The sequence below is a fragment of the Myiozetetes cayanensis genome, unplaced genomic scaffold (genome assembly GCF_022539395.1).
Source record: "Myiozetetes cayanensis isolate MyiCay16 unplaced genomic scaffold, myiCay2020 scf15, whole genome shotgun sequence".
In the NCBI taxonomy this organism is placed as follows: domain Eukaryota; kingdom Metazoa; phylum Chordata; class Aves; order Passeriformes; family Tyrannidae; genus Myiozetetes; species Myiozetetes cayanensis.
Window position 1 is genome coordinate 16,062,304 of NW_026087159.1, and position 14,272 is coordinate 16,076,575.

A 14,272-nucleotide genomic window follows, 5' to 3' on the forward strand; every position below is an offset into this window, starting at 1 on the left:
GTCCTGTCCCAGAGGGAGCCAGCAGCCAGCTTCCTCCTCCTCCCGCCCTTCCCACGGACGTGCTTTCCCAGGGAGGCACAGGAAAGGTCGGGCAGGCAAACGCTCCTGCCGTGGGGGCACAGCCCCACACCGGGCACAGGGTTACCCATTTCAGCCCCGGCAGCAGTGACAGAAATGGGTTTCCAATGGGGACAGGCTCATCAAACACTACACCCACCCTCAGCAGGGCACAAAGAGGGTCTCGTTGCCTCCTCTGGTCAGCAAACAATTTCCAGGAGCTTGTAACAACTCAGTATCTTTGAGATCTCCAGTTTAAATGGGCCGGAAATTATCCCATTCAAGTTGCATCGCAGGAGGAGCAGGCACAGGCAGACAGGCAGGGAAACACGCCCAGCAGAGCCCACACAGCCCTGAGAAACCAGGGGATAAATCCCACCAGCTTCCTGACTGCAGGCAGGGAAGATAGACCAGTGCTCCCAGTATGCCTCATGCTCCCGAAGAAGGTCTCCGTGGGAGATAAGCCCTTGGGAAACACCTGGACAGCCCCATAGGGTGAACCAGCACCAATACCCTCACTGGAAAAGTCTCCCAATGGTGCATAACCCCCACGAGCCACCAGAGAATCCCCCCAGGCAAAGGCTCTGCCCTTCTCTGGCACCTGCTGAGGCTGGATGGCATTTCCCAAGCAAAAGGCATCCACAGATGCTCTCCCCTGCCCTGCACCCAGCAAGGGGCACACCCAGGGGCCACTGTGGGCCATCAGAAATGCCCCGAGTGGGTCCAGCACCCCCAGCCTGGGGTCACTAACCTGGTCCCCCCAAGATGAGGAACACAGACCCTCCAGCACCCCTCAGCACACCAGGGTAAGGGGCAGAAAGCAAAAATGAAGGAAGAGAAGAGGCTCCCATTGTGCCAGAAGAAAGGGATAAAAACTAACATGGAAGCGAAAAAAAAAGGACAAAATTCCCCAATCCCCTTCCTGCAGTCACTGCACCACAGCATTTCCCCAGACATAATGCCCTGACAGCTCCAAGACAAATGGTTCTGGCTGTGGGGTGCCTGGAGTGTGACATCTCTGCCCTGAGTGCTTCTGGGGTTCCATCGACCCCGCCCTGATCTGGAACAGGTGTGGACAGGGAAAAGCCCAGGACCATAAAACTCTAAAACCAGCAACCTAGAACACCAGAGCCAGTAGAATTGCAGGCAGGAAAGCCACTTCCCAGAACCCTGGCTCTGCACTTTCCCTTTAACAATCAAAACTAAGAAGGGAGAAATCCCAGCCCAGGCTCCCAGCTTCCCACAGCAAGGCTCCAAATCCCCACAAAACATCCCACACAGCCAATTAGTGTCTGAGGAGAAAACCCTGCCACGAAATCGCCTGCGCGTTACCTCATGGAAAGCTGGAAACAGCTGCCTGGCACTGCGGGGGAAGCTCCAACTCCAGCACCAGGGGGGGAAATTTCTGGTTTTTCTTTCTTTTTGGTGAGCTTTCTTTCCATCCCACCTGAAACTAAAACTCTGCCTACTACAGGGACTTCCCTTTCCCAGCTGGAAGCAGAAGTTCTTGCCTGATTTTTACAGGAATGACAGAAACTCCCAACACCTCTCCCAAGCCAGGGGATGTGCCTTCACTGGTTGAAAATGTGAGGAGCTGAAGCAGGTTTCCCATGGGAAAGGTGTATGTACCCTACTGCTGCTGAGGGTACTGGGGCCAGCATGGCCAGGGAAAGAGGCACTGACTCTGCCTGCAGCACCCAGTGCTGTGCCTGCAGAAATTAGGGCTGCCTCCCTGAGGGGCATTACTCAAACACAGCCAAAGGCCAAGCCTGGACCCTCCGTGCCCACTGGAGACACCCATCCCCTCCCAGTGTGCTTGGGAGGAAACCCCATACTGCCCCCCAGGCACTGGGCATGCCTGGGGCTCCATGTCCACCAAGCTGGCCTCTTGGAGCAGGAGGCAGACAGAGCTTCACACAGCCACGGGCATTCCCCATCCACGGGTATCTCCTGTCCATGGGCATCCCCAATCCACAGGTACCCTCTATTCCCGGGCAGCTTCCCACAGGGCACCAATGAACACCACCTATCTGCTTCCAGCTCCCAGCACCATCCAGCAAAGTGCAGAGACTTCAGAGCCACCAGCACGGACAGGGCACATGGGCAGGAATGAGGAATGCTCTTGGATGTTCTCCCAGACATGGTGTGTTTCCATAATTAACCTCCATGCAGTAAATAGGTCTCATAAGTTTTGGGAACTGCTCCTTTCTATGTCACCAAACAGAAGTATCACCTCTAGCCCTGAAATATCTGGCCCAAGGGCAACACTCCCTGGGGCTGGCACCTGGCAGGGGGGACAGCACTGCAGGGGCACCAGAGCCCTGTGCCACCCAGCTTCAGTCCCAGACAGCTGCTGTGTGGTGCAGATGAACACGAGGGACATCCAGGGGTAAAAACATTTCCAGAGGCAGCACAGAAATTGCTGGATGGTGTCTGTGTGGGGGCCAGTACCTGAGCACCGGCTGGTACAGCCTGGACAGGAATCCCTCTGGCCAGCACGGAGCAGGGAGACTGGAGCCATTGAGTTTGTGGATCAGAATCCATGTGGCATGGGTGTGGAGGCCCCAGCAGCACCACTGCAGCCCCCAGAGCGCTCCCCCCACCTTATCTCTGCCCCGCTCAGCCCTCGGCTCCGCTCCAGGGCCGCCTGTAACCGCCCTTATCGGCTGGAGGGATGAGGCAGCTCTGGTTTCCTCTCCTCAAACGAGCCCAACAGCAGCTCGGGTCTGCTTACTGTGTTCTGAAAGCTCAAACCAGCCCTGTACCCAAAGCCCCAGAGCCTGGTGCTGCGAGGTGCAGGCAGGCAGCTGTGAGGAAACCCAGGTGCTGCTGGAGCACCGTGCCCAGCCAAAAAGCAGCTCCTGCCCTTGCAGGTTGGCACCTGGGACAGGAGCTGCATCCCATATGCACAGGGAACATCACTGCTTCCCCAAACATCACTTGGAGCAACTTGGTTTGCAACCTGTGCTGTTTCTATTAAAGATGAGAAGAAAGCACTGAAGCAGCTACATCAGCCCCAAACACCTGAGGCTTAGGATGATGGAATGGTTTAGGTTGGGAAAGCCCTTTAAGATCATCAAGTTCAGCACTGCCAAGGCCACCACTAACCCATGTCCCTTCTTCACACCAACACCTTCACAGACCCCACAGGGCAGGGTTGAACAGCAGATGCCACGCTCAGGGACACAGGGAAGGACCCCTCCAGGAGGGAAGGATCCAGAGGGCTGTGGGCCACACCACTCAGTAGATTTGGTAGCAGGATGCAGTGGTGAGGCAGAGATGGACCTGGAACTGCCACGATGGCTACGGGAGTGTCCCACAGCATATTACAGATTCTTGCTCCCACAGGATGCCTCCTCCTGGCCCTTGGCTCCAGAGAGCCCAGGAGTGCTGTGGCAGCTCAGGGGTTACACATCCCCCTCGAGCGCTGCAGCTGCAGAGCAGATGTCTGGGGTGAACAAGGGATGGAAAGAGAGAGGAACAGGAACAAAGGGCCAGGAAGGTGAGGACCCTGATCTGTCCTTGCCTTCTCCACCTGCATTTCTGCAGCTGCTCTGACCCCAGAGGAACAACCAAGAGGGCAGGACCATCCCCCTGTGCTGGGAAATGCAGCAGTGACAGCCCCCCATGTCAAAGGGAAGGCCCAGGAGTAACCTGGGCTTCTATCTCTGAAAAAGCAACAGAGAAGCAATTTCATGGCAGAGAGGGCCCCTGGCTCCAGCCCACCCCGTGCACCACCCCAAGAAGGTCTCCATCAGCACCGCCACAGCCACTGGCTGCCTCTGTCAGATCTATCCTTGGGGTGAATTCCTGCCTTGTCTTTGGCACTGGTTCGCCATTCCCTTCCTCACTGGTGTTCGCTGAGCCCAGAAAGAGAAATCCAGAAGAGAATCCCAGAATAGTTTGGTTTGGAAGGGACCTAGAAATCATCTAGACCCCTGCCATGGGTAGAGGCACTTTCCATTAGACCAGGTTGATTCAAGCCCTGTCCAAACTGGCCTTGGACACTTCCAGGGATGGAACATCCACAAGGAGCAAGATCAAAATAGCTACTCAGATGCTGAAAAAAATAATCCATCTTGCCCATCCTGTATCCCACCCTTTCTAAAATTGCCCTGCTGTTTTCCTGTTGGATATCCCATGGATCTCACACACACTTTGTTTGGACTAGTGGGCGCCGTCCCTCCGGGGGCAGCCAGTGGTGCCGGAGCTTGGGCACGGATCCCCCACTGCAGGTACTGGCCTAACCACACCTCCCCCGTGAGGAGGGAGTGCATCCCCCATTTCTTAACAGGGACAACAACAAAAGTCCAGTTTGGACTGCTTGGAAGAGCAGATCCAGCACAGACAGCATAACCCTCCACAGCCTATCCTGCCTCTGGCACGGCTGAGGTGAACACCCAGAGCGCTGCATGCCAGTGCTGCTCTCAGCACAGCACTCACACCACAGGCAGCACGAGACCCAACACCAGCCTCCACCAAGGCAAAGGAAAACACCAACAGTTCTGCTAAGAAAACAGGACCAGCAGCAGCTCTGACTTTGCAGGGAGTTGTCAGTTCCAGTTGCAGCACCCACAAGCAGATACCCATCTGCATCTCCTGCTTCAGCTGCTCTCCTGCATCCCACCCCAAGGAGCAACCCTATGCTCCTACTGCTAAATCCAGACACCAAAAAACAGTTACTCCCTTAATACATGAGGGAATTCCCTCCAACTGTTATGCGTTTATTTAGCACAAACACGTGCGTGTTACCAGAGGAACCCACGGAGCAGCATTCCCTCGTGGTCTTGCTGCAGTTTTTCCATGCTGTACAGAATCACAAACCCAGCTGAGGAATGCTCAGGCTCTGGTGGTTTTGGTGGGAGCCCTGCAAGCCCCTGGGGACAGGGAGCCCAAAGCACAGCTGTCACACCTGGCCAGTGGGCACTGCCACAGCCCTGGAGCAAAAATGTGCCCTCACAGGAAGAAACAGGCACTGAATTCCCGGCAGAGGCACGAAGGGCTCTCTTCTTCCCTTTTTAAAGGCTGCAATACAAAAATAACCCCAAATCAAGTGTTTCCCAGCTCTGTGCAATGACCTGCCTCCTTCCCCTGCCTTCCCCATTCCCCAGTGCAGTGTGACTCCAAAACCACCTCCCTCTGCCTGTGGCCACCAGCCTTGGCACTGGTTTATCAACTGGTCCCTGCCATCTGGGGAGCAACAAACTCAAACCCTGAGTTTCACAAAGCAGCCACAGAACATTTCTCCGGGGGACACAGGTCTGTGTGTGCCAAGGCAGGGCTGTCACCTGCCCATGGGGCTCTCCCATCAGGACCCCCTCCTGCTGCACCCAGTGTCCACTGGCACCACTCGGGCATCACTCACCTGACTCCAGGGGGCATTTTCCTCCCCACACCACAGCTCCAAAGCCTGTTCCCTTCTCATTCCTTGCTGTCCTCTTTCTTAATACTGCTTTTAAGTCAGTGAACTGGTGTCAGCAGGTGATGCCACATCTCACGGCACAGCTGGTACTGGCACCATCATGCTCCTAGTCCTGCCAGCTGCCATCCCACCACCCTCACTGCCTGGCAGGAGGTGGAGGTCAGGCTCACAGTAAGGCATTTTGGCTCGAGCTCAGGAAAAAAACCAGAGATCAAGAGGACCTGGCACATTCACTGTGCTCTTACCAGCTCAGCTGCCTCTGTCAGAAATAAACCCAAATATTACCAAGGTTGTACCTTCCCTGGGGAGCAGAAGGGGGAGGAAAAGCCCCACATGGTGTGACTGAGGCCAGCCCGTGCTCTGTCACTTCCATTGCCCCCTCATCTCTCTCCCACACAGCTGTAGCTGCGGTGCCAGGGCTGTGTCCCACCACAGCGTGGGGCTCCCTGCACACCCCCTGCATCCCACTCCAGGCACACACAGGGCAGCAGCTACAGATCACTTCAAGGGGAAAAAAAGGCAAAGGAAAATCTGTTTGTCAAGAAAATATAAAAAAATCCCCAACTTAAAAACAACACAACCAACACCTCTGAACCCTTCCCTCACCCCGCTGTGCGAAAGCCAGAGCGAACCACCCTGCTGCAGAGGAAATGCTGCTTCCAAGAAATCTCTGACAAGAGAAAAGGTCATTTTACAGCCTTTCCCACCTCCCCTGAGAGCGTTTTCTGGCTGGAGCCTACCAATCCAAACACAGAGCCCGGACACGAGCAGACTCACCATGGCAGGAGCTGTTAATCCCGGCTTTGTTCATTGGAAACCGTGGATTAAATGCAGAAAAAAGTATCAGCATGACCCCCGGCCTCCTTCATCCCCTCCTTGGCCACCCAGCACCGTCCACCGGCGGTTGGAGACCTTCCGACAGGCACCCCACGGGAGCGCCGCGACCTTTCCCCGCGGTGCCGATCCGACCCGATCCGCTGTGCCCCGCAGCTGCCGCGCTGCTCGTCACCAGCAAACAGGACATCCCGGCCGCGCAGGGCTGAGCCGCGGGGCGGGGGTGGGAGCAGCGGGGAGGGCTCCATCCGGAGCGCCGGGGAGCGCTGAGCCGCTCCCAGCTCCGGGACAGCCGCCCGAGCGGGCACAGCCCCCGTTCCCGCAGCACCGACACCCGGGGCTGCCCTGCCCTGCCCTGCCAGGGGTGCCCGGGCCAGCCCGGAGAGCCGCAGCTTTCAATTCCAGCTGGAAAAAATGAGGGAATGAGAGTGAAGCTTCCCACAGGGCGGCATCGTGCCAGCTCCAGGCGCAGGGAGCGGCGCTGGATGGGAGCGTGGCACTGCCCTGCAGTACTCCAGGAGGGAGGAGAGGGATGGGCACCCCAAAGCCCCCTTTGCCATCCCATCAGACATGGACTACTCAAGCCACTGACTGTGATCTCCAACTGAGGCTCCTCTCGGCTGCCAGCATCTGCCAGGAATGCAGCTTTCTCTGTGCCAGGGATGACAAGGCTGGGGAAAGAGAAAGCCAAGGCTGACCCATCATAAATTTCCCAGTCCCTCAAGATACCAAAGAGGACTAAATGCTCAAAAAGATGGTTCAGGGACAACCCCAGGGGTGCCTGCAACCCAAGATATCCAGACCTAATTGCCCAATTCCCTGCAAAGTCACAGTTTATGCTCAGCCCAGTTTGCTCCACCTGCCCTGGGAGTGCTCCTTCCCCATACAGCAGGACTCCCCTCACCTCTCAGCAGCCCAAAGCAGAGGGGTCAGCACAGCCCACGTGAGAAGCTGTGGTTGACACTGGATTAGTCTCCACAATGAAAAGCACATTTCCGGCAACTGCACTTCCCAAGCCGGTCCTTTGGCACAAATCATTCCCAAAACAAGCTGTGAGATGCCCTCAGCACTGAGCATCATCTCGCCTGTTTCTGACTCCCAGTGAGAAACGTGATAGGTCTCTCATCCCTGTCCAGGGATGCGGCATCAGAAAACATCCTGCCCACCCCCCAGCTTCCTTACACCGGGCAGGGCAGACAGAAGAGAGCAGGAAGAGGCAGGACACGGACCTGGGGGCCACTGTGGTGCCTTCTGCCTTCTCCAAACACAGGCCCCTCCAGACCACGCTGTCCCAACAGGCAGTGGACACTCAGACAACAGCCCCTGTGTCATAACAAAAATGTGGGGGGCAGTGAAACCTGAGGACAAAGGTGGAAGCAAACAGCACAGACCTCAGGTTAGGGAGGTCACCAAGCCAAACAGGAACCCACAACCTGCCTTGCTCTTTTTTCCCTTTCTCCCCACTGGAAGGAGATGCTGTTGAGGCTGGATTTGAAGCTCAAGGCTCCCTGTTCTTTATGAGCCAACAGGAGATGCTGGGACAGCAGGACAACAGCCTTTTGGAGAAGTCTTCAAGGATGTCATAGTTTTGCAAGGAGACAAAGGAACATTTCAAAAAAATACAGAAGTCTCCTTGCCAGGAATGTGGGGAATGTCAGGGAATATTACAAAACAGGATACAAAAGCTGGCCTCAAGCGATGTTAGAGACACATACACTGGTCTGACAGTCAAGATGCTGAATCCCAGTGGAAGACCAACCATGGGAATGGCAGAGGCAGTTTACATGGTCCCATCTGTTTGTCTCCCACCAGTGAATCCAGCACAGCCAGCTCTGCCAGACATCCCTGTGCCCCTTCCCACAGCTAAGCCGACCCTGCACCAGGACACAGGTCAAAACAGAGGCCTTCACATAAAACACAGCATTTCTGAGGAGCTGAGGCAAGCAAAGCCTGCCAGGACACGGTGAAGAGCCATGAGTCAGGGAGAATCTGAGGATGCACAAAGAACTGGGCTGATCTGTGGCTGAAGGCCATGAATCCCAGACCTTTGCTGTAAACAATGAGGAAAAGAGGTGGTTCAAACTATTTTTCTTCAGTTTGGTTAATTAACCAAGCACTTCCTGGCCTTCCAAGGGATTTCCAGGCACAGGAGCTCCCACCCCCTCACATAGCTATTCCGACTCTTGGGAAGTTATGACGCCGAAGGCATCAGAGCCAGAGAGGTGGCTGCCAACAGCAGGGTCAGGAGCAGAGGAACAGCTCCTGGGGTCAGGCCAAGGAGAAGTGCAGGGGTCAGGAGGCATCAGGAAGACCCAATTCCACACAGCAAGCGCTTGCAATAGGAAACAGAGGCCACTTACTGGCAGAGCAGTGCCTTTGGCAGGAATGGGCATGTTTGTTCCAGCTTCCCTTCCATGTGAAACCCCCTCTGTAAGGAAAAGATTTGTCACAGCAAGACCCACTTGGGGTTTTCTTGCCCAGCCCTGATAGCACAACAGCTCTGCTGGAGCTCACAGCCAGACAAGGTGAAGATGGAGCAGCTGCTTGAGGGAGACAGATCCCCTCCTGATGGCAGCATGATGCCAGGGCTGGCAAAGGCTCCAGCCCACGTCCACTGCTTTCCAGGGCTGATGCAAGGAACACTTTGGCCTAACGACAGTCATTCTGAAATACCCACTATGATCACACAGGGAGGAACCTCTCCAGCCAAACCTCCACTGCAGTGGCTGTGCCTGGCAGGGAAGTCCCTCTCTCCCCACAGCTTCACGGCAGGAGGGACGAGTGCTGTCCCAGAGCTCTTTGGCTAATGGAAAACCAGCCAGGAGGAGCCTCCACAGGGCTTGAAGCCTGTCTGTCCATGTGTCACAGCGTGAGGGACCCTGGCAGGTCCTGCACCTCAGAGGGGCTGCCCAACCCAGAGGCACCCAGGGCTGTTGCAGTATAAAACTTGGCACAGCAGTATTTTACTGTGTACATCCCAAGTAGCCAGTGTTGTGTCCTTCAGAACAACACTCTAAAATGCTCATCTCTTCCCAAGTAAGAGTTCCTTCCCAGTCCCACCAGTGTGCAGGGGTTGCCCCGCTGGTGTTTCTGAGGAAGCCTTTTCCTCAGCAAAGCTCTCCCTCAGCGCTGCAGATCGACATGTTTGTGGTCTATCAATCAGCTCACACCCTTCTAGAACTCTGCCATGTCTATTTTTATGAGCCACTAATTTTTGACTCTGGTGCCTGTTTTTGGAAGGGACCCAAGGCCCAGCACAGCTCAGCAACCTCAGCATCCTCGGGGCCGAGCTGCTCCTGCCCCGCCCCACGGCCAGGCGCTGACCAGCCCACCCGAGACAGCCCACGCCTCTGCCCAGAGCCCCGAGCCCCAGTGCCCGCACTCGTGGCTGCACGGCTGCTCACCCAGTGCCCACCTGAGCGAGCCACAGCCACGGGCACTGGGCAGGGAACTGGCACTGCCCTGCCCGGCACGTGACAGGGGACACTGACCCGTGACGGCCGCGCACAAGGACTCGCTGCTCTGCCCGCTGGCTGCTCACTGAGCGTGTCATTCCCACCTGCCCACAGGACTGCAGAGCGTCACGAGGTGCCTCTGGGCCAAGAGCACTGAGTGGGGCCAGGGGAGCCGATCTTTGCTCTCCCTGGGTCTCCAGAGCATTCCCAGAGAAAGCCGTGGGACAGGGCATCTCCTCCCACTTCCACTGCACAGCACCCCTGTGAGCTGGAGATGAAGGGGAGTAGTGAGGAAAAGCAGGGAAAGCACTGACAAAGGCATTCAGTGCTCTGACGGGCTGAGGAACCCGGCCAAGAAACACAAGCTCTCAAAAATGCATGGAACACAGCCTTACACACCGAGGCACATCCCCCTGCGCTGCCAGGAGCCCTTCACGGCACAGCTCCTGCTCAAGGAGCGGCACGAACCACCTGAGAGCAGGTAACTCCCCCGTGAAGCAGCCAGGCAGGTGACTGGTTCCTACAGCACAGGTGAAGAGCAGCCCAAGGACAGTCAAGATCTCCACAGGCAGTGGCAGTAAGGAGAGACTGAGATCTCTGAGGATTCAGGTCCCATCTCAAGCCAGCACCAGACACTTGGGGGACCTGGCTCTGCCAAGGCAGATGTTCTTAACACACCACATTTCCTCTTCTCCATGAAAACCACAGATAAAATATCAGTGAACCTTATCAAACACTAATCATTGAAGCTCCTGATCTCATTATCCCCTGCCTTCTCTGACGGGTGTGGCCATAGGAACAGAGACTTGAGGAGGACCTCAAACCGAGAAGAGCCAACCCAAAGCAGAAGGGGAGCAGGGGCCAAGGTGGGGCTGTCTCAGTGCTGCAGAGGGCTTGCGCAGATTTGTGTGTCTGAGAAGGGCAGGAAGGAAAAGCGTCAAACCACGGAGCTCAGCCAAGGGCCCGGCGCCGCTTCCGGCCGCAGTTCTGCAGAACTCCATTAATGAGCCAACAGCTGCAGCTCCCCAGCCTTCACAGAAACAAAAAATTAATGAGAAAACAATCCCTGCTGCTCGAGCAGGTGGGAAAGCCGTGGAGAGCAGGAGAGGCAGCAGCACAGTGTGGCTGCAGCAGCAGCAGGACAGCGGTGCCGAGGCTCCGGGGACAGCGTGACCCCCAGCATGGCTTCTTCCATCAGAGGGAGAGGCACACCCAGCTCCTCTCATGGGTGGAGAAAGGTGATCCACGCAAAACTCAGTGGGTCCCAGCCTGCTCCTGCTGCACCTTTCTGTGCCCAGGATCCTCCAGCCACCCAGAGCCGGCTGGAGCCGCAGCTGCCACTGCTCAAGGTCAGGCTGACAGCATCCATGTGCCCAGGGAGCAGTGTGAGGCACCAAGCTCTGGCTCACCAGCATGCTCTGACTGTCCTCTTTGTTACCACTTCAATCCCATACCACATTCCTGCCACCACCACAGGGATCATAGAATCATGGAATCACATTATGGTTTGGGTGGGAAGGGACCCTAAAACTCATTTCATTCCACCCCGTGCCATGGGCAGGGACACTTTCCACTAGCCTCATCCAACCTGGCCTTGAACACTCCAAGGTATGGGGCAGCCACAGCTTCTCTGGGCAACCTGTGCCAGGGCCTCCCCACCCTCACAGGGAGAATTTCTTCCCAGTGCCTCAGCAGCAACTGAGGGTATTCTCCAAACCCTCTTTCTGCATTTGAACATTTTGTGCTGGAAACAGAGCTCACCACACCAACCAGCACCATCCACTCCCTCTTCCCTGCCTCCTGCCACCCGGACACCAGCCATCAGACCAGAGCTACTGTGTCCTGACCCAGCACATGGCAATCCCAGCTTGCAGGTGATGTTTGCAGGTGATGTTTGCAGGAGCAGTGCCATGGTGTCACTGCTCTGTGCTGTGTCCCAGCTCCGGACAGGACAGCTCCAGCAGCAGGACTCTGGTCATAGCCTCGTGCTCTGAATCCCTTTTTAAACTCCTGGGATCCCAGGGGTGAATGTCATCAAGGAGGGCATTTGGAGAGCACACCTGGGTGACTACGAATAGAAATGGCATCAGCTGGTTCCCCCCAAACAGAACCTTGTGGGAAGAGTGGACACAGGCTGGAAAACTTGAGCATCTGTGGCTGGAGCAGCAGGGAGCAGAGCCCACACCCTGCCAGCAGTGCCTCTAACCAAGGCAGCCCCAGGGAGCCCCCCAGCTCTTTCAGAGGCTGTGAACAGAACACCAGTGCTCCCAGTCCAGCCATTCCATGGCTGGGACCCCCACTCCCCGGGCTGCCAGAGCAGCGACACCCCAGCACTGCCGGGGCTGGGAGCCAAGGTGAAACAATGGGAGCCATTTACAGGGCAGGAAGCTGCATCTGCTGGATGAAACGCTATCTTCAAACAAGACGTGTTTGGATAACTCCAGTTTCATAACTCGCCTCTTCCGATGTTAGGAAATCACGGTAATAAAAAAAAAACAAAATGGAGGAGAAGAAACCTGGCACGGGGAACAAGGGGGCAACAGCTCGAGCCCCAGCGCTGCCTGGGGGAGCCCAGCCTGGGGTGTCAGGGCCCAGCTGCAGCCCCTGCACCAGGACCAAGTTCTGATCAAATATCCATGGGTGTTAAATGTGCACTACAGACAGCGGGGGCACAGTGAACTTTGATGATCTGGTATATTAGCACGTTTGTTTGATTGTTTGTCTTTTCAAGGGAAATCAGAGCCATCCTGGGGGAGGGAAAAGAATCAGACTGAGCAGTAGGATGTGGGGTCCAGCAGCTCTTCTCTTCAGCACCTTAAAGGTAACGGAAGGGATGGTCTGAAAGCATCCTGCACACTCTGTGGATGCCAGCTCAGCCCCACTGAGGGGCAGCAGTGCTGGGGGCACACACGGGGCCCCCCGGGACTCCACTCCTCCTGCTGCAACAGCCAGCCATTCCTGCAGCTCCCGCAGCTGCCACCTCCACAATTCGGGACAAGGAGCCAAAAGCTGAGGTCACCCGGCTCAGCCACAGACCCTCCCCAGCACCCACCTCCTCTCCCCACCCTCCCCAGGCCAAATATAAACTTGCTTACAGGAAATGCCTTAAAGAAAAGGCACCTCCCTGTGTCCTGAAGAAAATAAACTGTCTCTGGACATGAAGGAAATGGCTTTTTAAAAAAAATTACACTGCAAAGCAACTTTAACCCCTTCAGTCCCTGCTGCAAACGCAGCCCCCACGTGCCTCAGGGAATTTCAAGGTGTCTGGGCTCCAGACCAGTGACATGAGAGGAGCCTCCTGCCAGAGGCAGGCCCTGCAGCATCGCCAGGTCCTGAGCAAAAATGGCACAAAATCCAGAATCCAAACACAAACTCTCTGTCTGGCAAGGAAAGCATAGGACTCTCAAAAAGGGCTCATAGGTGGGGACCCACGCTTGGTTCCACAAAAGCACTGGCTCCATTCCCAGAGCCATGGGGCAGAGTGGGAGCTCACACAGCTGTTGACACTGCTGGAGGTCCTGCACTGCAGCCAGGGGTGCTGCACTTGTGCTCCCCTCCCCATCCCCACCCCTTCTCCGAGGGCCCTGAGTGTGGGCATCAGTGCCCCCTCCCCTCCGAGGGTCCCTCAGAAGGTGTGCTGGGATCTCCAGCAGCTGGAAATGTGGCTCCCCAGCTTCCCAAAGAGGGCAGGGAGGGGGTACCCCAGTGATGCAGCCTCCCACAGTCTCCCACAGCCCCCCCCAGCCCCGCAGTTCCTGTCCCGTGCTGGCCCAGCTCAGCAGCTGCTCCAGCCCAGCAGGGCAACATATGGAGGCTTAAGAAGCGCAAACATTGCCCTGACACCAATGTCCCAACACAAGGCACAAGAAAGAAAAAAGATAAGAAGTCCAGGAAATCCAGGATGTGGAGAGGCAGCTGCCTCAGAACGGTCAAGGACAGCCCAAAGCCAACAGCCCAGTGTGGAGAGGGGAGAGCTCACCCTCCCCAGTCCCTCCACGGGCACCACGTGGGCACAAGCACTGCCAGGCCTGCTGGAGAGGAACTTCCATGGGCCAGGACAATAAACTCAATGCCAGGATCCAGCAGCATCCCTGTGCACTCCCAGGTCACAGCTGCAGAGAAAGGGATTCCATTCTCCCCACAGAGGAGGATGCTGAGGCAGAGCCTCTCCTGAAGCCAAGGCAGGAACAAGGCACAACCAAAGCTCTTCCCATGTCACTAGCCCCCAGTGCCTCTCTAAAAGTCCCCTTAAAAACTGGGCACTCGGGGCTCTCAGCCTTGAGCAGAATGTGGTTTGATCCAATTCAGCTGCTGAGAAACACCCTCGGTGCCTGCTGTGGTTTGGGATTTCTCGGAGCACAGTGGCGCGGGCAGGGACGTGTGGAGGTGAGGCCAGGCGTGGGAAAGGGAAGCGTAGGGTCAGCTGCCACTTGGCGGGGAAGTGAGTGTCCATCTGGAGCAGCAGCCAGGACTCAGAGTTCAGCAGGAGATCACGCCTGCCCTC

General features: G+C 56.4%; 1 protein-coding gene across 4 annotated transcripts in view; it reads right to left on the bottom strand.

The window, feature by feature from the left end:
• The window catches only part of STARD8 (StAR related lipid transfer domain containing 8), a 45,735-nt gene that overhangs the window by 13,430 nt on the left and 18,033 nt on the right, over positions 1-14,272 (bottom strand). Inside the window, exon 1 of one of the 4 annotated variants that reach the window (XM_050310730.1) lies at positions 6,257-6,419. The exons of the other annotated variants lie outside the window; for them this stretch is intronic. Within the exon in view, the coding sequence (XP_050166687.1) occupies positions 6,257-6,329 (73 nt within the window). The 5' untranslated portion in view covers positions 6,330-6,419. Of the gene's footprint in view, positions 1-6,256; positions 6,420-14,272 lie in introns of those variants that run through there. 4 annotated transcript variants of the gene reach the window in all.